This window comes from Nuphar pumila, chromosome 2 (assembly GCF_984573655.1).
Source record: "Nuphar pumila chromosome 2, dmNupPumi1.hap1.1, whole genome shotgun sequence".
Taxonomy (NCBI): Eukaryota; Viridiplantae; Streptophyta; class Magnoliopsida; order Nymphaeales; family Nymphaeaceae; genus Nuphar; species Nuphar pumila.
In genome coordinates this window covers 66,146,898-66,173,717 of record NC_143250.1, presented here as the reverse complement: position 1 = coordinate 66,173,717, position 26,820 = coordinate 66,146,898, and the positions used below count along the sequence as shown (strand labels likewise).

At 37.2% G+C, this 26,820-nt stretch overlaps 1 protein-coding gene and 1 pseudogene across 5 annotated transcripts; both read right to left on the bottom strand.

Annotated features, from left to right (window-relative positions):
* Nucleotides 1-469: 469 nt before the first annotated feature.
* On the bottom strand, nucleotides 470-7,979 carry LOC149845625 (uncharacterized). Its single transcript, XM_089988781.1, has 3 exons — nucleotides 7,809-7,979; nucleotides 7,489-7,617; nucleotides 470-589 (listed from the first exon to the last, which is right to left on the bottom strand). The coding sequence occupies exons 1-3, from the start codon at nucleotides 7,977-7,979 to the stop codon at nucleotides 470-472; spliced, it is 420 nt and encodes a 139-aa protein (XP_089844907.1).
* Nucleotides 7,483-11,101, bottom strand: LOC149845624 (KIN17-like protein pseudogene; annotated as a pseudogene). 4 transcript variants are annotated; one of them, XR_016430463.1, is made up of 4 exons: nucleotides 10,737-11,076; nucleotides 8,728-10,045; nucleotides 7,809-8,006; nucleotides 7,483-7,617 (listed from the first exon to the last, which is right to left on the bottom strand). The product of XR_016430463.1 is annotated as a KIN17-like protein pseudogene, transcript variant X4 (transcript). The 4 variants fall into 4 exon arrangements; XR_016430462.1 differs by having other exon boundaries at nucleotides 7,516-7,620; XR_016430460.1 differs by lacking the exons at nucleotides 7,483-7,617; nucleotides 7,809-8,006 and having other exon boundaries at nucleotides 8,689-10,045; nucleotides 10,737-11,101.
* Between the last annotated feature and the right edge of the window lie 15,719 nt (nucleotides 11,102-26,820).

Sequence of the window (26,820 nt, the reverse complement as noted above, 5' to 3'; positions counted from 1 at the left end):
ATTTTACATAAATTAGGCTTAACTTAGATCACAATGTCCAAGAATTACAAAGAAGAATTTTAAGCCTACCCAATAAAATCTCAAATTTGATACATAAGACAACAACAGCCAGCGTGGGAGATGTATTGTGTTTTCCCCCCCAAATCTCCATCTCTGTTATAAAGCCCCAGGGTTAGGCTTAACTTTTAAGGTGTAGTCTCGCTATTAATCTCCACTGTTCAACGCCAATTCTCTTTCATAAGTTGAAAATTCCGTGTAATGTACCGTTCAAAAATTTCCTACAAAATTGGCATGCGTTTGGAGCATGGAAATGTCACTTTGCTGATTCCACGAGAATAGGAGATCAGGCTCCAAATTCTCCTAGTTGGATTTCTTTTGTTTTTTCCTTTTACTCTCTTTTGCGTCGGATTTCTTATCTGTCATGTCAGAATGGAATGAAGTGAAGGCAAAAAAAAGAAAAAGAAAACAATCAGCAGATAAGATCAATTATTGCCATTATGATGCGACTTGCAACAAGCTTTGCTCTCACCTTGAGATGATCCATAGCAGCCAGGTTGAATCCCAACGTATATTGGAAGCACCTCAAACACTGACAAGTTATTCCCATAACAATGGAGAACAGAACACCATAGTCACCTATATCGTTCAAGGTAATTTCTTGGCGAGAGTTTTTTTGGAGATGTTTTCAAAAAGTGTTTTTTCTCAGAAAAATCTCAGAAGCTTTAAAATATAGACAATAATAAAAAAGACAAAAAATAGGTTTTGTAGTATTTTTCTTACAAAAATATAAAGAAACAATTAGAACAACTTTTAAAATATAAAAAAAAATGAAAAAAGATACTTAAAATATTAAAAAATATATGTTTTTGAAAAATTTCAAAAAAAATATCACGATATTTTCAATTCTGACAATATTTTGAAAATCTATAAAAACTATCAGCTGATCTTGAAATAAGCTCACGATATTTTCAAAATATCGATGACACTGAGAACACCAACGCAAACAGGCTTTCCATCTTTGAGATTTGTGGATAGTATTGTGCTAATAATATATGCCATAGGGACAAGCCATTTAACGATATAGGCAGTTTAAAGGTTACTTTGATCCTTAGTTATTTTTCATGTAATTAACGCAAACAAGTTAACCGAATTACTGTATATGTTAATCCCAAACATGCACTGGCAAAAATTTATAGAGGAACTCCAGACTTTGGCCCCATTCGCTAGCAACAATAAATACCAACCTGGTCAGAACTGTCTGAGTAGGCTTTCAATGAAGTCAGACCTTATAACTAACTAAGCTTTTGTTCATGTCGTTTAAACATCAATCGCCCATGTAATACTTTTTTCTTATATGCCTTATTGAGCTTAGCATGCAATCTTAGAACAACTAGCTTTACCTATAGAATGCAATGGTTCTTCACTCTATTTCATGATCCTCAAACTGTTATTACTTTTCTTTCTCACTGGGTTGATAAAGATAGGAGATGAGCAAGAAGGGATTACCCATCTGAACAAAGGCAAGTAGAAATCAGTTATAGGCTTACCACTACTTAATTATATGAAATGCAGCAACCTGGAACTTGCAACCACATGATTTCAGAACACACAATTATCAACCAGCAAACAGGAACTAATTTGAGGCATATTCCAGTAGTCGGGCCCAAGTACTTTACAAAGTACTCAGGCCACACAAAACACTGAAATGCATGTAGCGATTTTTTAAGCAGAAATCACTGTGCACTGATTTTCTGTGTTTTGAGTGGCCCGAGTACTTTGTAAAGTACTGGGGCCGATCACCAGATCTGCTCCAAAATAATTTTCAGAGGAATAATTTCACTTGAGATCACCAGGTTCTCTACTTTGGGTTGTGGCCCATAACTCATAAACATCATTCTCAACATACAAGGATGATTTTAATTCAAATGATCCTACCCATTGCATCTGATTCATTAGGCACTGGACCCTGGTGATTATGTTATTGCTACTTGCAGATCTGGTTTTGTTAAGCTTATCTTTTTATTCAACGCCGATTAAAAATGGCAGCTCACAATAGAATTATGTCATGAAGTAATGGGAAAAAGGAAGACATAAAATCTATATAAAGCTGTTAAAATACATGTAATTCATATATATATATATATATATATATATATTTATATGTTTATATATATATATGTAATACCCGATAGGGGTATTTTAGTCATTTCACAAGTACCCGATAGGGGTACTTGTTTTTCCTCTTTTATTTTCCCTTTTATTTTTTTTGTAAAACATATTTTTATTTTTAGGTTTTTTGCTCACACAAAAGGGGCCCCACCATGTAGTCGATGGGGCTCCCAACGGTCACATTTGTGACCGTTGGGGGCTCCCAACAACTACATGGGGAGCCCCTAGGTGGCTCTCCTTTTAAGGCCTCTTGGCCATTCTCCCTCTCCCTCTCTTGTGTATAAATAGGGGTGAACCCCTCTTGTATTCTTCACTCTTGAGAGCTCTCTCTCTTTCAATAAGAGACATTTATATTTTTATGTTGTGTTGTCTCTTGTGGGTTTGGGTATTAGCCCTTTTTTGTTTTGCTCATTAGTGGATGTTGTAAGTGCTTAGTGCACTCTTTTGCTTTTCCGCATATTTCATTACATGGTATCAGAGCCTTGTGTATGCTCTTCTTCTTAATATAGCTAGTTGTGTAGCTATATTTTTTTCGTGTTGTATCTCTCTTCTTTTATCCTCTTGTGAGTGATTATTATGGAAGGAGAACAAAAGATTGATCTCTCCTTCAAGCTCAATGGCTCCAACTACATGATGTGGGCCGCCGCCATGGAAAAAACCTCAAAGGGAAAAAGCTTTGGGGATACGTTATGGGCACCATTCCGGAACCACAACTCCAACTAACTAAGATGGAAGGTGATCAAGAAAAAGCTCTTGAAGGAGATGCCCGCATGAAGGCCATTGAAGATCACCAATCTAAAATAGAATATTGGGAAAGTAAGCATGCCAAGATTCTTGCTTGGTTCATGAACAATGTGGAGCTCAAGATTTGCGCCAACATTGCCAAATTTCGGATGGCAAATGAAACATGGTTCTTCATGAAATGTATGTTTACCCAAAAAGACCTTGCTCGCCAATTCTTTCTTCAAGAAAAAATCTGGACTATCAAGCAAGGAGAAATGAGTGTTAGGGACTACTTTAGCACTCTTGGCCCTCTATAGGATGAGCTATCTTTACTAGAACCAAAATGGGTTTCTAGTATAGAAGTGGAGTTAAGGAGAGAACAAATGGAAAAAGAACACTTTTTCCAATTTTTACATGGGCTTAGGCCCGAATATGAACAAGTTAGATCCTCCCTCCTACATAGATCAAAGCCTCTTCCCTTGGAAGATGCCATAGCCGAAATATGCCAAGAAGAAACCCGTCTTGGCATGATTAAAGGAGGAGATGATGTCTTGGCCGTATCAAAACCCGGCAACCATATGAAAACTTACAAACCTCCACATTTTGGAAGACAAAATAACTATAATGGCAACTATAGAAAAGCCATTTGCCATCATTGTCAAGAACCGGGTCATATAAGACCTAATTGCCCTAAGTTGAATGAAGCACCAAAAAATAAGGTTGCTTCCGTTGAAGAAGCTACTCAAAAGAAAGAGGAAGCAATCAAAGGAAAGGACTCTTTTTCTCTTGCCCAACTATCGGAAGCACTACAAACTCTACTCAAGATTCCATCAACTTCGGGTGTCGCCGTAGCTTCCTCCTCTCCTTCAGGTATGTCGTCTTGGATCCTTGACTCTGGAGCTTCCTTTCATATGACCCCCCTTGAAAATGAGCTTTCCGATTTATGTAATAATTATAAAAACTCCTATGTTTCAACTGCCGATGGTACATCTTTACAAGTAAAAAGTTTTGGAACCTTAAACTTTTCAAAAGACTTCTTTGTGCCAAACGTGAGAGTTGTACCTCAACTTAATTTAAATCTCCTCTCTGTTGCTCAAATATGTGATCATGGATGTAAAATCTCCTTCTCAACTAAGGATTGCTTTATACAAGATCTCCGGTCCGGGAAGCTGATTGGGCAAGGCCATAGGAGGGGAGATCTCTATTACATGAGCAACTTGAAACTCCCCACTAACTCTTTTTGTAACCATGTCCAAGATAAAAATATTGATATTTGGCATCAAAGACTTGGACATCCAAGTTTCTCAAAAATGTACTCCTTTCCATTTGGAAAGAAATTTTGTAATGAGAAACATTTTGTTTGCAAGAATTGTATTTTTGGCAAAATGAAATCTACTCTTTTTCCAAACCGAACTTTTGTGTCCAAAAGACCATTTGAGTTAGTCCATTCGGATGTTTGGGGTCCTTCCCCCGTCATGTCTAAAGGAGGGTACTCCTATTACGTCACTTTCATCGATGACTACACTAGGTATGTATGGATCTACTTTCTCAATTTAAAATCCGAAGTCTTTGATTTTTTCAAAAAATTTCATATGATAGTTAAAAATCAATTTTCAAGTAATATCTCTACTCTTAGATCCGATTCGGGTGGAGAATATTTATCAAATGAATTTCAAAACTATTTAGAAGTAAATGGAATTTGTCATCAAAGATCGTGCCCTAGGACTCTCCAACAAAACGGCTTGGCCGAAAGAAAGCATAGACACATCATGGAAACCACTAGGACACTCCTTATTTCCAAAGAAATTCCAAAGAATTTTTGGGCCGAAGCAGCCTTAACCTCAACTTACTTAATAAATAGAATGATATCTTCATCCTTACAAAATACATCTCCATACGAAAAACTATTTGAAAGAACACCTGACTTCAATAGATTAAGAGTTTTTGGATGTAAATGTTTTGTCCTTACTCATAAACGGGACAAATTATCTCCTAAAGCTATTGAATGCGTTTTCTTGGGTTATGGAGAAAATCAAAAGGGTTTTAGATGTTTTGACTTGAAAAATAACAAACTCTATGTATCCAAAGATGTAACATTTTTGGAAAATGAAAATGGTTTTGTGAAAACTAAAGATATTGACGAAAGTGAATATACTTTTTTGTTTGATCTTCTATCTCAAGAAGATGAGACTCCTCAAGAAAAGGAAATCTCTAATGAGTCTTTGAATGACCTAGAGGAAATTCCTCTTGATAATATTATAGATGAGAATAATAGACCAATCCAAGCATATGTTAGGCGTGGTCAACAAACTCAGATGAGCGCCTTAGAAAAATACTCTCAAGGATCCAACATAGAAGAAACCTCTTTAAAGAGATCCAGTCGGATCTCCAATCCTCCTAATAGGTTTGTTTCCTATGAGTCCCTAACTCCAAGATATAGAGCATGTCTAATTGCGTTGCATTCATTTCATGAACCCTCACACTATAATGAGGTCAAAGATATTCCCCAATGGGTTGAAGCCATGAACTTAGAGCTTAGTGCCCTTGAAAAAGCAAAAACTTGGGAAATAACTTCGTTACCCACTGAAAAGAAATCAATAGGATGTAGATGGGTCTTCAAAATTAAAACCAAGAGTGATGGTTCATTAGAACGTTATAAAGCACGGTTAGTTGCTAAATGATATGCTCAGGAATATGGTATAGATTATGAAGAAACCTTCGCACCTGTTGCTAGAATGACTAGTGTTAGGACTCTTATTGCTATTGCGTCTGTGAAAAAATGGCCTATCTATCAACTCGATGTTAAGAATGCATTTTTAAATGGCGAATTAAATGAAGAAGTTTACATGGATCCCCCACTAGGAGTATGTATTGGTAAAAATAAGATTATCAAACTTAAAAAGGCATTATATGGTTTAAAACAAGCCCCAAAGGCTTGGCATGATAGATTTAGTAATGTAATGACAAGTTTGAATTTTCGTTCATGTTATACTGACACTGCTTTGTTTGTGAAAAGTGCAGGGTCTTCAGTAGTTATTTTACTACTTTATGTTGATGATATGATCATCATTGGAAGTGATGAGCAAGGAATTTATGATATTAAAAAGGTTTTGAAAGAAAATTTTGATATGTCTGACCTTGGTTTCTTAAGATATTTTTTAGGAATTGAAGTGGCGTACTCTCCTCGAGGGTACATTCTCTCTCAGATGAAACTTGCTGCTGACATCTGTTCCAAATCTGGTATCTCCGATGATAAGAAGACAAAAACCCCAGAAGTCATCAATGCAAAATTAAGGTTGGAAGATGGAACACCTCTCGAGGATCCTACTCCATACCGACAACTTGTTGGGTCTCTAACCTACTTATCCATCACACGGCCAGACATTGCTCATGCCGTCCACTCTGTCAGTCAGTTTCAACATGCACCTACAACCGTGCACATGAGTGCAGTCTTAAGGATCGTCAGATATATCAAAAATACCATAACTAAGGGAGTGTTTTTTCCTCTGCCTCGTCACTTGATTAATTGTGTATACTGATGCAGATTGGGGAGGAAATCCCAATGATCGAGTCTTAACTACCGGATTTTGTGTTTTCTTAGGTGACTCTATGATTTCGTGGAGATGCAAGAAGCAACATAAAGTATCATTGTCCTCGACGGAAGCAGAATATCGTGCTATGACCACTACAACCATGGAACTTGTGTGGCTAAGAAGTCACCTCAGTGATATGGGCATTGTCATCTCTACTCCTTCGAAGATGTGTTGCGACAACAAAAGCGCAATCTATATTGCAAGCAACCACACCTTCCATGAGCGTACTAAGCATATTGAGATGGACTGCCATTACGTTCGTGATGAATACCTAAGAGGAACCATAGCACTACCTTACGTCACATCAGAATACCAATTGGCGGACTTCTTCACTAAGGCTCTTGCGGCTCCTCGGTTTTTATTTCTCCTTAACAAGCTTTCGGTTATATCCCCGTAAAGATTGAGGGAGGGTGTTAAAATACATGTAATTCATATATATATATATATATATATGTAATACCCGATAGGGGTATTTTAGTCATTTCACAAGTACCCGATAGGGGTACTTGTTTTTCCTCTTTTATTTTCCCTTTTATTTTTTTTGTAAAACATATTTTTATTTTTAGGTTTTTTGCTCACACAAAAGGGGCCCCACCATGTAGTCGATGGGGCTCCCAACGGTCACATTTGTGACCGTTGGGGGCTCCCAACAACTACATGGGGAGCCCCTAGGTGGCTCTCCTTTTAAGGCCTCTTGGCCATTCTCCCTCTCCCTCTCTTGTGTATAAATAGGGGTGAACCCCTCTTGTATTCTTCACTCTTGAGAGCTCTCTCTCTTTCAATAAGAGACATTTATATTTTTATGTTGTGTTGTCTCTTGTGGGTTTGGGTATTAGCCCTTTTTTGTTTTGCTCATTAGTGGATGTTGTAAGTGCTTAGTGCACTCTTTTGCTTTTCCGCATATTTCATTACAAAAGCAACTTAAATCGTCCAAATCAAAATATTGAACCTTTGAAAATTCTCTACACAATTTTAGACAGATGATAAATACATGTGCACATACCAGAAGCGTCTGTACTAGATCATTGGTATGAACCGAAGAAATGGCATGTAGAACATAGGCAGACAGAGAAAGCCCAAGCATCATGACATTTGGTTGGAGAACATATGTCTTTCCAGCTTTTAGATCCTCCTGCTAATAGCATTAAGGAGAGAGCGAGTGAGAGAAACCTACCAAGATGGAAAAAGGAAACCAAAAGCATCTGCTAAATGAAAAGAGAGATCAAAAGATGTCCCATTTAGAAATTTCCACATTTCCCATGCTGACAGCATGGAGTATTAAAACATTACTTTGTATTATCACCTTTTGAAATAGCAAAATACCTTGTGTTGAAGAATACGTTGAGCTTCCACCTCTGTCATATCAAGAGCATCAATAAGTTTGTCTGTTGAATTAAGAGTCTCCTGTGTCTGTTTGCCTGCTAAGCCAACAACTCCTTCTGGAAGTTCTTCCTTGGGTGGATATAAACCCTCATCTAAGTCAGATTTAAACATTTCTTCCAACCTTTCCTATCTCTCTTCCTGCAAAAGCCAGGTACAATTAGTCCTCCAATAAATGCATGATATAAATACATATGACTCAGTGCCCAACAATTAGAGAAATAACCGCAATGAAAAATGTCTCTTCAGTTCGATCCCAATGACGGATAGATTGATCACTAGATCCTGTCACAAGAAAGTCACCACGATCGCTAATTGATAAGCACCACAATGCAGCATGTGCCCCTCAAGAGTTGAAAGCAATTCAAATTTATCCGCATCCCAATAGTTTACCAACCGGTCTTTTCCAATACTAAATACATATTGTGTGTTATGCACAAACTGCACAGCTGTGACACTGTTTGGCACAAAAGAACTGTCAATAAAGCAAGAATTTGATCAAAGTAACCTAAAATTGTCCTAAGTAAAGAACCAGATTACATGCCTGAATGTGCAAAAATGGATTTATGACAGTCCCCAAAATCCAAACCCCAAATCTTCAAATGATGGCATGCAGCTATCTTTACCATAGTGACCAATAGTACCAAACTATTAACATAATGGATATAAACTGTGGAGGCTACAGGCTGTAATCAACATTATCTTAAAGCACATCCATTCAAGCAAGAAGCAATGTTCTTGAAAAATCAAAATACTGCAACATTGTTATTATTTATATACTAAAGAACTGAATATAAAAAAAGAAGTATCATCATCATCATTATGAAGACAAATTAGAAACCAAATTCAAAGGTAGTCCAACCTTTCAGGATAAAACATGAAAATGATACATCCAACTTGGAGAAACAACTTTGTGCTTTTCAGGAAGGAAAACAGCGCACAATTTGAACATGCTACTGCATAACTTTACAGATATCTTCATAATCAACCGCTTGCAGAATCCTTCCATCGTACATCCCCTTCTCTATCTGAACTTTAGCACAGTAATTGCCTGTGTTAATTGCAAGCAACCTTGCATTTGATCCACGATATGCACCGTTTACAATCCTCACAAGGCCACCAATTTGAGGAATCACAGTCTCAAGCTCCTGCTGGTCTACTCTTAGCAAGTGCCCACTATCAACCATCTTTATCTCTCCAACATATCTATCTATCACCTTCTGTATAACCCCTTTCTGTTTATAATACCCCTTCTCCATGAAGGCCTTGCTCATCATTTTCACCACAATTCCTTCACAAAGCCAATAGTCCTTCCTATTGCTCTTCTCCTTCACACTTTCCTGCTCTTTCATCAACTCATCCAGGGCAGACTTACCACCTGCTTTTGCCTTGATTGATTGCTTCTCATCGTCTTGATCTACAAAAGCAGAAACTAGAATGCTGTTTGATTGAACCTGTGAATTTTCGGCCTGCTCGGTAGCCCCAGACTTTGAAGAACCCAACGAAAATGCAACCTTTCCGGTTTGCTCCAATTTTGTTGATTCAACGGGCAATGGGTTCTCATCTGCCTTGGGCTTCAATTGCTCTGCTTTTTCAATTTGTTTAGCAATGGCCTTCTCCTGCCTTTCTTCTTCGACCGCTTCCGATTTCAATCTTTTGTTTTTCTGCTTCTCTTTGAAAAGGGCCTCTGACTCTCGATCTATATACGTCATAAACCACCCTTTAGGGGTCTCCTCCACTTTGCATTGCCCCGTACGACCCAGATACTTAACAAACTCTGTCAAGGTTGTCCACTGTGTGGAGTTCATATGAATGTGATGCCTATCGGCAATGTACTCGTTATACACAACCGTGGCGGCGACACGGCTAAACCGGTGGCTCCGCTTCATATGTTCCATGAAAGAACCTTCGAATTCCTCGGAGTAACCATCTACAATCCGGTTGCTGTTCTGACCAAAGATCTGCATTTGGCGTTGGTGGCTCTCGCTCATACAGTGGCATTTGAATCCATTCTCGTCCCGACATTGCTTCTGGCACATCTGGCAGTACCATCGAAGCTTCTGTAGGCCTTTTGCCTTAATTCTGTTGGCGATCGCCTTCGGGGTGAGGAATTCACTCTTCCCCATTGCAAATTGGTGGCTTTAATACTAGTTGAAGTTGTACCAAAGACTACCTAACACCTAAAACAAATCAAGTATTACAATCCAATAAAGAAAACAATAATAGGTGACTAGAATTCCATAAAATGCGCCCAGTTTCTGAGAGGCAGGGAAAAAAAGAAAAAAATAGCATCATGTCGATTGTCGTAATACCAAAACCACCATAGAAAACCAGAGAATTATAAGATTTGCCACCAAGAAGCTTAAGAAAGAAATTACCCCTTAAATAGTATGATAACGAGCAGAATTCTATGCCTGATAGAAATGCCATGGAGAGAGATTGCATACATCAAGGAAGAACCAGAAGAAAAAGAGGTAACACAAAAACGAGCATGGAAACATCGGGAGATTTACTAACCCTAATTCCGATCAGGGATCTTGACAGATTAACCAGTTGTGAGGCGTCTAAATATCAATATCACGAGCAGGGTTTGGTTCCCTGCTCTAACCGCCCCTGCAAAAAATCAAACCACCACCCACCCCCCTCCCAAAAAAAAAAACCATTTCAGGCTCGAGCCTGAGGCTGGCACAGGTTTCACCTCAGGCTCAAGCAAGGGTTCACCTCAGGCTGAGGGCCTGAGGCAACGTCCCTGCTCTAACCGCCCCTGCAAAAAATAAATAAAACCCATTGCAGGCTCGATCCTGAGGCTCCCTCAAGCAAGGGTTCACCTCAGGCGAGGCCTCGCCTGATGAGAGAGAGAGGGAGAGAGACCGGGTGAGACGGCACGGCAGGAGCAGGAGGGGATGCGGATGTGATGTTCGACGTCTCAGGGGAGGCACCTCCGACGGTGCTCGACGAGAGAGACAGAGAGAAGGAGGGATCCGGGCGAAGGCGTGGTGCTTGACGATGATGGTCCAACGACGAAACGGCAGCGTGGTGCTCGTCGTCGGCGCGGTGGGAGGGAAGGGGAGAAGGAGAGAGACATAAGGCTATTTCTAGACGTTGGATTTAAGATCCAACGGCTAGAAAAGTTGTACTCTGTTGTGGATATAACAATTGCGCTCCTACGAAGTTATCCGTAATGCGCTCTTTAGGACCTCTTTTCTCGTTAGGCTTTTTTCTCCCATCTAACACTGGGGATGCACAACTAACCGAGCGAGCTCGAGCTCGAGCTCGGCTTGAACTTGAACTGTTTTAAATGAGCTGAGCTTGAACATGGTTCGAAGGCTCGGATGAGTAAACGAGCCGAGCTTGATCAGCATACAGAGCTTGATAGGCTCGATAAAGCTCGGTACAAGTATATATATAATATATTTGCAATTCTATTCAACAAGTTATTATTTGTGTAATGGGCAGGCTGTTGGGTTTTATCAAAAGGCTCGAAGTTTGAATCTTGCATTTTCACTTTTCCGATTGTTAACATAGACTACTTTTAGTATGTATATATTATATTCGGTGTTAGTGTCTAAAACATGTGCTTTGGCTTAGTGGTGGGTCACTTGGGAAAGTTAATAGTTAGGATTCCTAAACCCACCTTCAACAATATTTTTAAAAAATAAAATTATTTGGAATGCCTTCAAGCTCAGCTTGACTCGAGCTTGGAGCCGAGTTGAGTCCGAACAAAGTCATTCAAGCTTGACTCTGCTTAAATAGAAATATTTTTCATCAAGCCGAGTTCGAACATGCCAGGCTCGGCTCGAACTCGGCCATCCCTATCTAACACCAATGTGGTCTATAGGTTTTGTTTAGTGGGAACCCGTTTTTGGATCGCCGGAATCCAACCTAAATCAATTGCTATAAAAGGCATCAAATTTTCTGACTCATAAAAATCTACTTTTTGTCAAACAAATAGATCCAAGAGTCAATTTCTATTAAACAGAGCATGATAAACACATCTAACAATTCAAATCTATCATAAAACACTTCAGGACACTCAACAAGACCTAACGAAAGGGAGCCTAATATGTTCAGTTCTCATTATATATATAAAGTGGTAGTTGCACAACCTTGATGGACGGCTAACACAAAAAAACTCTCTAAAAAGCAAGTTTTTTTGTTTTTTAGACTTTAGTGGCGCTCAAAAGTAGGAGTGGCAATCGGGCCGGGTTGGCGGGTCGGGTCGACAGGTTGGTGGGTCAGCATACCTCAACACGAACCCGACCCGTTTATTAAATGGGTCGGCTGTGGCAAACACGAACCCGACCTATTTATTAACTGACACGACACGGTTAACCCGTTTAATAAACGGGTCGGGTAAACGGGTTGGCGGGTCAGGTTCAGGTAAACGGGTTGGCGGTTCGAGTACGAGTAAACGGGTTGGTGGGTTGGGTTTGGGTAAACGGGTTGACCCGCCCGCCTAACTCGTTTATTAAATGGGTCAGCCGGGTTGGCATACCCCTAACACTAACCCGACCCATTTAATAAACGGGTTAGGCGGGTCGACCCGTTTACGATACAAACCCATTCAAGCCAAACCCGAACCCGGTTAAGAAGCGGGTTGGCGGGTCGTGTCAGATTTTGCCACCCCTACTCAAAAGCTTGGTTAAAGCACTTTTTAAAAAAATGATGTGCCCTTTACGTGTTTTGCCGACGCTTTTAAAAGCCGCTCTAAAAGCATCGTTAAAGCCTAAAAAGGTGAAAAACACATTGTTTTCATCGTTTTTTTGCATTTTTGGAGATTGTCATCGATCAAGGTCATGATGGACAACCAGTATGGTAGTTGCACACCTAAGGGTTGCACAACTACCACTCACTATATATATATATTAGTCGATGGTTGCTTGACCAAGAAACAACCTGACCATAGCCTAACTATTTCAGTCATTGGTTTTGATTTAGACCCAACGGTCAAAAAATAATGTACTTTGAGCTTGTCTGATGGCTAGTTCAAGATTGGATAGAATGAACGAACATAAAATACATAACTCATGTTTTGTTAAGGCCAACGTTTGCTTTGGCTGTACAAGAAGTCGTGTTACTTGTGTTGAATGTTTGTTTTAGGCTGTGCGGACAACATGAATACACCTAGATAATGGGTTGAATAACTTAGTTTTGGATCGTACAACTTGATTCACCAAACCATACGAGTGTTTTAACAAACACATTATTGATTTTAGCCTCAGATATTAGATCTTAAAACTAAAAAATGTTTAAAATTTGAGTAATTTGAGAAAAATAAGAATTGATATTTTTTCATATATAAATGATTTAATCAATGTCAGTAATTATGAAAGTTTATCATAAAAATATAAAACCCTAAAATCAAATTATCAACATGATTGATTTTATAGGATTTTCAATATATATATATATATATGAAAATGAAAACCTACACAATAGAAAATCTCCCAAACTTATCCAATAAGAAATATTTATCGGATTTTCAGTATTCTTTTTGAAATTATTACCTTATATATGTGTTCAACATGATTGATTTACTAGAAATCCATACTTGGATCATGCATTATTTTTTTATGAAAAAGTGGTATTTAGAGCCTAAAAAATTTATGAAATTATAGACCATTGATTTTTGAAATCTTATAAAAACACATTCATGCTTCAGAATCAGATGCTCCAAGAACTAATTCCTATAAAACCAAGCACATAGATCACATCTGTAAGGTCAGGATTTTGAAAAAATACCAAAAAATCTTTTCTTTATTAGGTAGTTTTCATTCCCTTATATATATATATATATATGTTTTTTTAAAAGCATATATAAAAGTTTATTTATTGCATCTTTTAATCTTTTAATGTAGTTGGCAGCACGAGTCTACTAAAAAAACCCAACGACAACTGCTGTCAGTCACAGGCAGAGGTAGGGTGGGAAATGATTAGCGTATAGGTGAGGTGCAGGCCCCTTAATTTATTTTATCTAGTTATTTCAGCTTGTGGGGACAGGATTCCTGGTTTTGCCAAGCACATGATCTTCCTCCTACGGGTAAGGCAGGTTGGCTTTGTGGGGTCCATATGCTTGGCGCAAGTTGAGCTCATTATGGTGCAGCATGCTTGTTTGATTCCTTGTGGTTCAGCAATGCTTGCACTTTGTTATTACAAGGTCTCTACTTTTGTTGTGCCAACTTTTATTTGTGGCAGCTTCTTTGTGAAGTGGATCAGTTTTTTAGTGTTTATGATATGGTACGGGTAGTTGGTGCACATGTGAATGAAGCAGACCAACCTACTTGTTATATTATGGTTATGATTGAATAATTAGGACATTGGTACTTTTTGCATACATCATTGTCAAAGTTAACCTCTCAGAAGACAACATTCCATAATGTATATTTATTTTGTTGAATAACTAAGAAAAATCACTTCACTACGTTTGGTTGTGTTTTTGAAAGGTGAAAATACTGTTCAAAAAATATAGGCTTTCAAAATCTCATGAGATTTCAAGTCTCAAAGACCTAGTGATAAAGTGAATCTCAAGCAAATGAGATTTATTTTTAAATCTTACTTTTGAGGTTATTTTTTTAACTCACTTTTTTAAAGACTTGCTTTTGAGGTTTTATGTTTAATTGCTTTTGAAGTAACCAAACTTACCTTTAAGTCTTTTTTTAACTATTGGAGAGTAAACCCAGCTTTAGACCCGTGGCAACGAAAGTGCAGTCGTGGGTTTCAAACTCATCTCTTCAACTTAGCTAAGTAGTTGGAGGGGATTCATAAAGTTCCCAACACCCACCACGGTTTCGAAGCTTGAATAGGACAAAATCCGAAAAAATGGGAGATGGAATTTGGTAGTTCAAAGTGTCTTCCATCTTTCAAAATCTGGCTACACTCTTGCCATCTCCTTTCTCATTTTGCTTCTCGATTCACTTTTATTTTATTACATTGGCTGTTTGGGAGCTAGTATATGGTAGGGAGATGCCAACTCCAGCTGGTTGCCAAATACCTGCTCCTAAACAATGGTGTTGGAAAATCCCAGGGCTTCAAAATCCCGAACTTGGGATATCTAGATTTAGCATTTCAGAGCCAAATCGAAGCTCCCATAGGATCTTATTCCAAGTCTCAACTACATGGGGTCCGACTTACGAGTTGTGAAGAAAATATCCCAAGGAAACAACTTGAATTTATGCATAGGGTTCTCTAGTATTTATACAATTACAGTCAATCCCTTGATTGTAAAATGCTACAGTAAAGTTTACGGCAGATCTACAACAAGGAAAAATAACAAACAAGTGTAATAGTTGAGTCACCTCTCCAAGATCTACACATATCCTGATCTTTTCCTTAGCTGTAAAATGAAAATGTGATAAGATATGCTTCTGGAATCTTGGTAACCTGCTTGATTTATGCCTGGTAATTTTATCACATTGGAATTGCTCTTTCCCAAAGGGTTTTGTGAAAATATTGGCCAGCTGAAATTTAGTAGGAACGTGAGCAATGGTGATAAGTCCTCCCTGATTTTTTTTTTTGGTATGACATGGCAATCAAGCTTTATATGCTTTGTACGCTCATGAAACATGTGGTTGGTGGCAATATAGAGTGTCGCATGTATCCACATCGATTGATGGTGAAAGGACCTGAGATCATTCAAAAGAGTTCATAGCCATCCGAGTTCGCACGTGGGAGCAGCCATTGACTGATATTCTGCCTGGGTGGAAATATAGATCATATCCAACCTGATGTGACCCAGTTTGACATGGGTACATCATGGGAGAGCATGACTCATGAGAGTTACATGACAGTTATTGCTACTGCCCATGCTAACCGCCCACTACAAACTTTTCTCAGAAGTTTATAAGAAGAGACCTGGTGGATTGATGAGAACAACCAAGGGGTATCCTCTTTTTCCCATTTTGGGTTCAAGGTCCTGCTCACCATCAGCTTGACGGCTTAGGCTCATCGTGGGCGTCAATAGGCCGAGGAGAACGCCGAACACCCATGCATGCAAATTTCATCCATGGTGTCTATCAGTATGCATTGGTGCTTTCACATTCCGGTTCTGTTTTGAAAGAACACCTACATTTTTTACTTTTCCAAGATATTGAACAATGGTCCAAAAGAGTAAAGTATCCAGTAGTGGATCTACGAGTCATGGGACAGCTAGCTAACCCAATCTGAATCATAACAGGCCTCTAATTGTAGTTGACTATGGGAGGACAATAAGATGCCTTTGTCTGGTGTACCCTTCCATTAATTCCCATTTTCATTAGCCATGGTGGAAAGTAATGGAAGGGATGACGACTAGGATGATTGATAGCAATGAATTCAGAAAGATATATTCTCTTTGGTATGCTATGATATCATGTGAAGAAAATATCTCAGAAAAATGACTTGTATTTTTGTATAGGACTCTCGGGTATTTATACAATTACAGTAAATCCTTTGATTGTGGGGATGGTAAAATGTTACAGGTAAGTTTAAAGCAAATATACATCAAGGAAAAATAACAAACAAGTGTAAAAGTTGAGTCCTTGATGTTCACATCTCCAAGATTTAGGCACATCATGTTCTTTCCCTTAAGTAGCTGGGTTGAGATAAGATGAAAATGTTAGATAAATCGTGTTGGCCTACATATGTTTAATCACACATTATATGATGTCTACGGTTAAGGCCCATATAAAGTGATCACATATGGTTGGGCTATATGATATCTCATATGGTATGGTTATATTATGTGCAAAGATCTCATATGCCCTCATTTGTCTATTTCATATTTTGTAATGGGCTAAATTGAAAATAGACTTCAAGGTGGTTACAATTAGGTTATGGTCCCCAAAACCATATATAGTGGTTGTTTTCTTTTACCTCCCCAACAAGAAAGAAAATTGTCGCTCTCTCATCAGGTTTAGAGAATAAGGCAATGCCACATATAGAGGTTCTAAAAGATTATAGCCGTAAAAGAACTACCAAAGCACCAATAGATTCAGGTACGCTTCCACTTCAAGTATAGTTTATGATCTTTTCAATGATTTAGCACCAACAAGTTAACGATCAAATAAAGTATTTTATCAGATTTTAAATCCAATAATTGGTATCAGAGCATTTTGTTCTTGTTGAATCGTTAAAATATTTGATTTTGTCATTATGCTTCTTGTTGCGTTCGATGATCTGTTGAGGTTGGTTTTCAGAACATGCATCATTGGATGCTTGCATGGTTCTCGAGGAAAGAGGAAGGATCAGATCCCCTTTCTCGAGTTTCTTTCTAACTGATGGTGGGGTGTAGGCGGAAAAGGGTTGATCAACCCTCCCCCTTTTATCTGTTAGATCGTTAAACAACGGAGAGCTCTTCCACTTATTTGGATCACCAAAATTGACAAATGGGAGGGTCGATCAACCCTCCCCCCTTCAGCAGGCTGGATGGGGGGGGGGGGGGGGGGGGGATGTCGCTCGCTCAAATCGTTGGACGACGAGGGTGGATGCCCATTCAGACTGGATTTCTATTCACCGGATGGGGATATCGCCTGCTTAAATGCCAAACGGGTGGTCGCCTGCTCAAATCACTGGACGGCAGAAACAAACGCCCATTTAGACAAGACGATTCTAGGTTCGACAATAACCCAGGGCCATTTTTGGCCTTCGCTAGGTATTTTGAGGGTCAGCGGTAATCGACATCCAGTTCTACCTTTTGTAGATGGCAGACAACATCCAGTTTGGCCCTCCATCGATGGCAATTAGGATCCAGCTTTGCCTTCCACCGCAACAGTCGAGTGAGCCGATTCAGCCTTTAGTCGATCCGGCGACCCAGACAATTTGTTTTTTTAGCCAATGTATCATTTTTTTTAGCCAATGTATCGCAGTGTAGGCCTGACTCAGGCTTCAACCGATACGACAACTCAGACCGGTTCAACCATTAGGCTTGGTTCTGATTCGGCTGTCAGCCGACTAGGCCAGGGTCGGTTCGGGCTTTAACCGACCAAGTTGGGGCCGGTTTAGCCTTCAGCTGACAAACCTGAGACTGGTTCGGTCCATAAAAGAGCTGGGTTCGGCCTCTAGCCAGGGTCGAGCTAGTTTTTTGTTTCTTTCAGGGGGTGACTGACTCAATTCAGTCCCTATTTAGTTGTTGGGACTTAACCGAGTCAGTTGTTGCCTCTATGCGTCGGGCCAACACGAGTTTGACCTTTTGTGCTGACCAGTTTCGGTCCCCATTAGGTTAAGGGGACCAAACCAGCTTGAATGGGGGGCCAAACCCATGGTGGATCAGGTTTGACCTGACCCGCAGATCAGTCCTGGTCGGACTGATTCGATGGCTCAGCTACCTTTTTGGCTGTGGTGTATTAGGGTCTGACCCGGGTCAGGTCACGCCCATTTGGACTCACCAATTGGGTCTGGCCCGATCCCCATGGGTCGGACCCTTGCATGTGCCCTGAAATTCGTAAAAAAAAAAATTTAAAGGATTTTATTATTAGATTCAAGGTCGTTAAGTATGCATTTTGGGTCCCTTTAAAGGGTTGTCTTCGGTTACTTTTCGACCCTATACAGATTATAGTTATATTTTCTTTTTGTTCATACACATATATTAATATATTTAAACTATGATATTCTTTTCAGGATAAGGGTCTGATATTCTAAAACGAGTTGATTGAAACATATTACCAAAGTAACTTCTCTTGTGTATATTGACTTGTTTGAAATATTGAGATGTTTATATATTTGGGTTTCATACGAATAGTGATCGACCCAAAGTTAGATTACTATTTAACCGAGCCCAAACATATATATTTTCAGTAATAAATATGAGACGATTGTACGATTTTCTATGTACATAACTAGTCGGTCTGAAGAAATGCTCGTTGTTTGACATGATTAATCATTCATGTTTGATTACTGTGATGAGAGTACCACTTACAAGTTGACATTTCTGTTCAAAGACTAAATATCAATGTTGTGTTGAGTATCTTATAATGAGGTTCACTACAGTTTAAATATATCAGTTTATGTTAATGCATATGAATATATATGTTAATTGTGAGCTTGTTTTGTTCTTGATTCAGTTAATACTTCTGCTTCTATGATATCTGCAAATATAAATTTGATCCTTATTTTATTTTCGTTTTGTTCAAATATTGTTCTTGTTTTGTTTTTTAATGGCTCTAACTTCAAAAACTGGAAAGAAAATGTTATGATTATTCTCGAATGCATGGATCTGGACCTTGCACTTCAAGATGATCAACTACTTGCTCTTACATATAGGAGTTCTGATGAGAATAAAATGAACCATAAGTGATGGGATCAATTCAATTACATGAGTCTTATGATCATGAAACATGCAATTTCGAAAACCTTCAAGGGTACTATGTCAGAAGAGGTTAATGCCAAGAGGTTTCTTGAGGAAATCAAAAAGCGTTTTGCTAAAAACGAAAAGGCTGACACAAGCACTGTCCTTTCGAGTCTTGTTTCAATGAGGTATAAAGGTAAAGAGAAATATTAGGGAGTACATTATGAAAATGTTCCATCTTGCTTCAAAACTAAAGGCACTAAAGTTAGAGTTATCTGAGGACTTACTCGTGCACTCAATTTTGATATATCTTCCTGCATAATATGGTCAGTTTAAGGTCAGTTATAACTACTAGAAGGATAAATAGACCCTTAATGAGCTCATTTTTTACTGTGTGCAAAAAGAAGAAAGGATGAAGCAAGAAAAGATAGAAAGTGGTCACTTGGCAGTAGCCTCTAAGGATAAATTTAAGAAAAAAAGGAATAAAGAAGTTGTAATAAACTCTCAATTGCAGAAGAAACAGAAGAGACATCAGGATCCAAAGTTCAGTTGTTTCTTTTATAAAGAGAATGGTCACATGAAGACAGATTGTACCAAATATCATGCTTGGCATGAAAAGAAAGGTACACTCCTTGCTTTTGTTTATTCTGAGGTTAATTTTACTTCTGTACCCAAATACACTTGGTGGATGGATTCTGGTGCTATCACTCACATAAGTTTGTCCATGCAAGGTTGCCTAAGTTGCTAAAAATAAATTAATGCCGAAAGATTCATTTATATGAGCAATGACAAATTAGTTAAAGTTAATGCAATAGAGACATTTAGGTTACTACTAAATACTGATAGTTATTTAGATTTGAAAGAAACATACATTGTACCATCATTTAGATAAAATTTGGTTTCTATTTTTGCATTAGACAAATCTGATTATTCTTGCTTATTTAGAAATAGTCAATTTAAATTATTTCTTGATTCAAATCTTATTGGGACCGGTTTTTTATCTGTGGTTGATAACCTATATTTTCTTAATATTGTTACCTTATATAATAAAACCTTGCATTCAAGTTCTCATAATGCAAAACAAAATTAACAAATGAGAATTCTGCTTTATTATGGTATAAGCGCTTATATCACATTTCTAAACAAAGAATTGAAAGGATTGTGATGAGTGAAATCCTTGATCCCCTTGATTTCACCAACTTTCAAGTTTGTGTTGAGTGCATAAAAGGAAAATAAACAAACATAAGAAAATTAGGTGCCAAATGAAGAAAAAATGTCTTAGAACTAATTCATACAGATATTTGTGGGCCATTCCTTATGGTTTCTTGGAATGGTCAACAATATTTTATTACGTTCATAAATGACTATTCTCGTTATTGAAATTCCACTAGAGGGGGGGTGAATAGTGAAATATGATAAAGATCGATAAAATAAAATAATTAAGCAATAAGACACAACACATAAAACACAGAATTTATACTGGTTCGGTCAGTATCCAGTCTCCAAGCAAACCACTTGAGCTTTCCACTATAACATCCGAGTCACCGGATAAATAGTACAACACCCTCTTCCTCAGAGGTCTTCTTCTCTCAACAGAGAAGGGGCACACCCTCTTCCACAGAGGTCTTCTTCTCTCAACAGAGAAGGACAACACCCTCTTTCACAGAGGTCTTCTTCTCTCAACAGAGAAGGGCAACACCCTCTTTCACAGAGGTCTACTTCTTTCAACAAAGAAGGAATACAGTGAATAACAGAGTTACAATACTTCCTATAGAACCTTCAGAATGATATGAATGCACGAATGAAGGATTCTCAGAATGTTCTGTTTGTCACTCAGAGGATACTCTTTGTCAAAGAGCTGGACTTGACTTTTTCTCTTTTCTTTCTTTCATTTTTCTCTTTCTTTTTCAAGGCTCTTTTTTCAAATATCGAATAGGAATTTTTCTCGTTGTAAGCTAACACGTCTATTCCATTCCATTGTTTGAATAGTTTATTTGATTGTGTTTATATAGCTTTTAAAAAGTTGTCGTTACATTTTGGAATTGTAACTTTTTGAAATGTGAAATGTTATGTCATTTCAAAAATATCTTTTAGAGAAATTCGAGAATGCCTTTTTCCATAAAAGTAAAATAGAGGGTACACTAGTCGTTGTAATATTTTAGGTAATACATATTTTATGTAAAAAGTCTATTTCTTACAATAGTACATTGAACGTTGGGTTGTAGTTTTGTCTTTATTCTAATTAATAATTTGAGGTATATTAGTACTTCTTTGCTTTAAATGAGTGTAAGTACAATGAGTGCTTTGAGATATTCATTTGTACATAGTCATGTCAAGTGTTTTCTTTATGTTGTGTTTTTCAAAGTCTCCAGAGAGAATGAGGACCAAAAGAAGGTCGACATTCTTTGAGAAGGACATTAACAAGGATTTGTTACAGGAAGTATTTAATGCTTTGTAAAGAGAATGATGACTTCAAGTAAGTCGACATTCTATGGTTATAAAAAAGGTAACTAGAGTCCTTTCAAAAACATATTTTATTTGTTTTTCTTTTGTGTAGCCGATTTATGTTTTTGTCTTCTTTAAAAAACATTTCTTTAAAGAAGGTAACTAAAGTCTTTTCAAAAACATATTTTATTTGTTTTTCTTTTGTATAGCCGATTTATGTTTTTGTCTTCTTCTTATATTTAAAAACATTTCTTTAAAGAAGGCAACTAAAGTCGTTTCAAAAACATATTTTATTTGTTTTTCTTTTGTAGCTGATTTTATGTTTTTGTCTTTTTCTTACATTTCTTTTTCATGTTGTCTTGTATATAGTGTAAGGTACAATTATTACATGACAAAATATCTTTTTCATAAAGGGTTGTAAGAAGGTACAATTATTGGTTTTCAAAAAAGACCTTTTTGAAACTATCGTATACTTTTATGATATAGTGTTTATGAATGAGTATGTAATATGCAATATGCAAGTTTCTGAAGGTTCTGTTACATATGACTTTAAAGAAAAAAGTCTTCAACTTGAGGTAGCCGATCTCTTCATTTGAACTTTAGGAATGCATGACTCATCAAGCTTTTTCTTCAAGGAGTATGATTGCACCATATTTGTACTTGAACAGGAAGTCTCCATCGTTATTGGGTGAGATATCCTTGCATCAAATACTCGTTAGATTTATGGCAAAACATATTCAGTCATAATATAACATTTTTCAAGAGGACATATTATCATATCATATAAAATCAAATGAGACAGTGTATCATATTATGTGACATCAAAACAGAGTTTCTCAACAGTTATGGGTACCTATATTTAATTTATGAAAAGTCTCAGTCCCTGGATGTGTTCAAATTATTTAAGATTGAAATTGAAACCCAACTTGGCAAAAGGATTAAGGTCGTCAGATCTAACCGTAGTGGTGAATACTATGAAAGATATGATGGATGAACAATGTCCAAGGCCCTTTGCTAAATTCTTAGAAAAATATGGTATAATCTCTAGTACACCATGCTAGACACTTCTAGCATGAATGGTGTTGCTGAGAGACGAAACATGACCTTAAAGGATATGGTAATGAGTATGATTTCTTATTCTACTTTACCAGAGTTCATCTGGAGAAAGACATTAAAGACTACAACTTATGTACTGAACATGATACCAACTAAAGCAACAACTAAGACCCCATATGAAATATGGACAGACAAAATGTCTAGTATGAAACATTGTCATATTTGGAGATGTCCAGCTCAGAAAAGGTCATACAGGCCATATAAAAAGAAACTGGATTCAAGAACAATTAGCTGCTATTTTGTTGAGTATTCTGAAAGATCTAGGGGTTATAAATTATGACCATGTAAATAAGTCCCTTTTTAAGATGAGAAACACTTGTTTATTTAAGGAAGCTGAGTTTGGGAGGAGTGATAAGGTAAAAGATATTGCTTTTGAAGAAGAATCTACTTCTCTTCCTACAGTTGTTGTTGACAATGATAATATTTTTATTCCTGACATTGTTCTAACAAATTCAGAATAAGGCAATGCTTTAGATCTCCCTATCCAAAATCAAGCTTTTACTCCTGGAGTACAAACTCAATAACCTCAAGAAACACCTTAAGTAACTCAAGAATAAGTGTCATTAAGAAAATTCACTAAAGAGAGGAGAAGAACAATTCTAGATGATTATATTATTTTTCTCAAAAAATATAAAGGTGATAATGGCTTAAGGGAAGATGATCAAATTAACTTCCATCAAGCTATACAAAGTTCTAACTCTCAAAAGTGGATTGAGGCAATGCATGAGGAGATTAAATTCATTAAAGGCAATGAAGTATGAGATCTTGTTCCATTACTTGAAGGTGTGAAACTCATTGGTTGCAAATTGATATTTAAAACCAAGAGAGATTCGATGAGTAATGTGAAAAGATATAAGGCACACCTTGTTGCGAAAGGATTTACTCAAAGGGTAGGCATCAACTATACAAAGACTTTCTCTTAAGTTTCTACGAAAGATCTTTCAAAATTATGCAAATCTATCCAGAATCCTTTCGATATAGCTTTTTTGTGATAATACAAGAATACCCCGAGAATGATCTCAATGTATCTGGATCCCTAATACAAAAGAGGCGTCACCAAGATCTTTTATTTCAAATTTCTTTGTCAGAAATATCTTGGTTTCATGTAATAAGCCTATATCATTATTGACAAGTAGTATGTCATCGACATATAAAACCAGAAAAATGTATTTACCCCCATTGAATTTATGATATATGCATTCATCAACCACATTCATCTCAAAACCAAATAAGAGGACAACTTGAAGAAATTTATGATACCAATGACGGAAAACCTGCTTAAGTTCATAGATGGATTTCTTTAATTTGCAAACACCCCTGTTGCTAAAGGAAACAAGTTTAGTCTCGCTCAATGCCCCAAACACCAGTTTGAAGTTAAGGATATGAAAAAGATTTCATATGCATCTGTTGTAGGGAGTCTTATGTATGCTCAAGTGTGTATACGTTCAGATATAACATACATTGTTGGGATGTTAGGCAGATATCTTACTAACCCAGGGATGGATAATTGGAAAGCAGTCAAACGGGTTATGCGGTACTTGCAAAGAACAATAGGTTACATGCTCACATACATGAAGTCAGACCAGTTAGAGATTTTTGGGTATTCTGATTATGACTTTGCCGGATGCCAAGACAGTCACATATCCACGTCAAGTTATCTTTTTATTGGTCGGGGGAGCTATTTCTTAGAAGAGTGCCAAACAGACACTCATTGCATCTTTCACTATGGCAGCAGAGTTCATAGCTTGTTATAAGACATCCAATCATAGAATATGGTTACGCAATTTTGTCACTGAGCTATGAATTTTGGATAATGTTGAAAGATCGCTAAAGTTATTTTGTGATAATAATTCGACAGTGATATATTCCAACAACAACATGAGCTCATCGAAGTCAAAGCATATTGACATTAAGTTCCTTGTTGTTAAAGAAATAGTACTGAATGGTCAGATATCTGTAGAATATATTAGCACAAACTCCATGATTACGGATCCGCTTACCAAAGTTTTGCCACCTAAGGTCTTTCACGAGTATACTGCTCGAATGGGTGTTTTATCATTTAATGATATACTGGTTTAGTGAAAGTTTGTATTTGGACGTTTTATGATATAATAAAGTTTTATTTTACTACTTTAGTATAAAGTTCAGGTTTCAGTTTCATTCTATTCTCATTTATTGTGATCTCACTAAAGATTAAGGCAGGACTAGTTGGAAATAGACATGTTTGGATCACATTACATGTAATTTTTATGCTTTACATCCATACTTGATCTATATCATTTGGTTATGTCAATATACATGATTATTGTGGGTTCAATTACGATGATTGTAATGAAGACTGCTTTGGTTCTATGCTGACATGATCAATGGACCAGATTGTTAGAGATGTCATCTGATAAGACAATGTTTTTAAGCTCATAAGGTTATAATGCGTGATTGCAAGGTGACATATGTGGCCCAAGTGAGAGATTGTTAGATAAATCGTGTGGGCCTATATATGTTTAATCACACATTATATGTTGTCTAAGGTTAATGCCCATATAAAGTGATCACATACGGTTGAGCCAAATGATATCTCATGTGGTATGGTTATATTATGTATAGAGACCTCATGTGCCCTCATTTATCAATTTCCTATTTTATGATGGGCTAAATTGAAAATAAACTCTAAGGTGGTTATAATTAGGTTATGGTTCTCAAAACCATATATAGTGGTTGTTCTCTTTTGCCTCTCCATCAAGAAAAAAAATTGTCCCTCTCTTGTCAGGTTTAGAGAAGAAGGCTATCTCTTTTTTGAATCTTTAACAACAGTATACAATGATCATCCACATATGATTTAATACCAGCATTTGGATGCAGTCTAGAACTTTCACTAGATAAGCCAACCCTCTATGACAAATATCATGAGATTTATAAAATTCTCAAGATAATATCGTGAGAAATTGCCTGAAAGCTTAAAACGACAATTTCTAGCGAGATTTTTAAACCATGACAAATATCATGATATTTGCATTTTTAGCATATATTTATCATGAAAACCCTCAAGTTTTTTATTTTTAAATGTGTTTTATTTATATTTTCTTATAAAATTTATTTTTTATTGCCAAGATTTTGCCGAAAAAATGCAAGATTTATGAAATTTTCAAAATCTCCCAAGTTTTTGACTGCCGATATTTTGTCGTTTTAAACTTTTGTCACTATGCTGACCTCCTGTGTGGGATCCACATTAAATGAATAGACTTCCTTGAGATGACATGTGGATCCATTTGAGTCTTTTCTTGTAATCCTTTCTCATTCTAACTAACTTTCACATTAGATGGGAGATGAAGATAAATAAAACTCCTCTTTTCTTGATTATCCTGTATGAGATGAGGGAAGTACTGGTCGATCTACTTGTGTCAGCTGGATGAATCTGGATCCGGATATTGGGATAGATCCGATAACATACATATCCCATATTTACACTTCTAAATTCTAATCAATGGCTCCAAATCGAATTCAGTGCTACCTGATCCATGTAAAATGTTCTAAGTATTAAATAGCTCGTGATAATCCTAATTTTTGTTTTGTACTTTCGAATAATAAGAATGATGATATTTACAAGAATATATTGACACGTCCATGTTTGTGTCCTTGTGAAAGGGATATCGGATGAAGTAGCTTTGAAATATATCCAAATTTCCAAATAGAAGTTTTCTTCGGGTTGCCTTTCTCAATGTAACCCCGGTGAGTGTCCCACGGCAATGCTCATGCCACTGGTTACACTAAGCTTTCGCCACTTGGGCATTTTATCAGCATTCTAAACTAATATTTTGGGAAATTGTTAGGCTTATACACTTTCTTACATCATTTAATTCAACAAGTAAGCCTGAATTTTAGAGAGAGCGAGAAAGAGAAAGAATTTGTTCTGCTTGCTGAAGTGAAACACCTTTTTACTGCACTTATGTCTCCACTAGATCGGCAATGACATTATCAAGCTTCATGTTCATGAGAGGTTGATCCGTTCTCGCATAATCTTCACAAATGGTTCCTTGTGCATTCTCCTCCTCTGGCTTGTCATGCATCACCACCAGAATTTCAAAGAGATTTTGAACCGTAGTTGGGTGTCTTGCATACGATGTCAGGTGTCTAAGT

Bases quoted from the DNA above. Each gene is read 5' to 3' on its own strand.
- LOC149845625 (XM_089988781.1), bottom strand. From the start codon at position 7,979: ATGTTTAAATCTGACTTAGATGAGGGTTTATATCCACCCAAGGAAGAA. The intron at 7,618-7,808 runs GTATTTTGCTAT...TGCTATTAGCAG, and splicing joins AACGTATTCTTCAACACAAG to GAGGATCTAAAAGCTGGAAA. The intron at 590-7,488 runs GTATGTGCACAT...ATAACTTGTCAG, and splicing joins ATCTAGTACAGACGCTTCTG to TGTTTGAGGTGCTTCCAATA.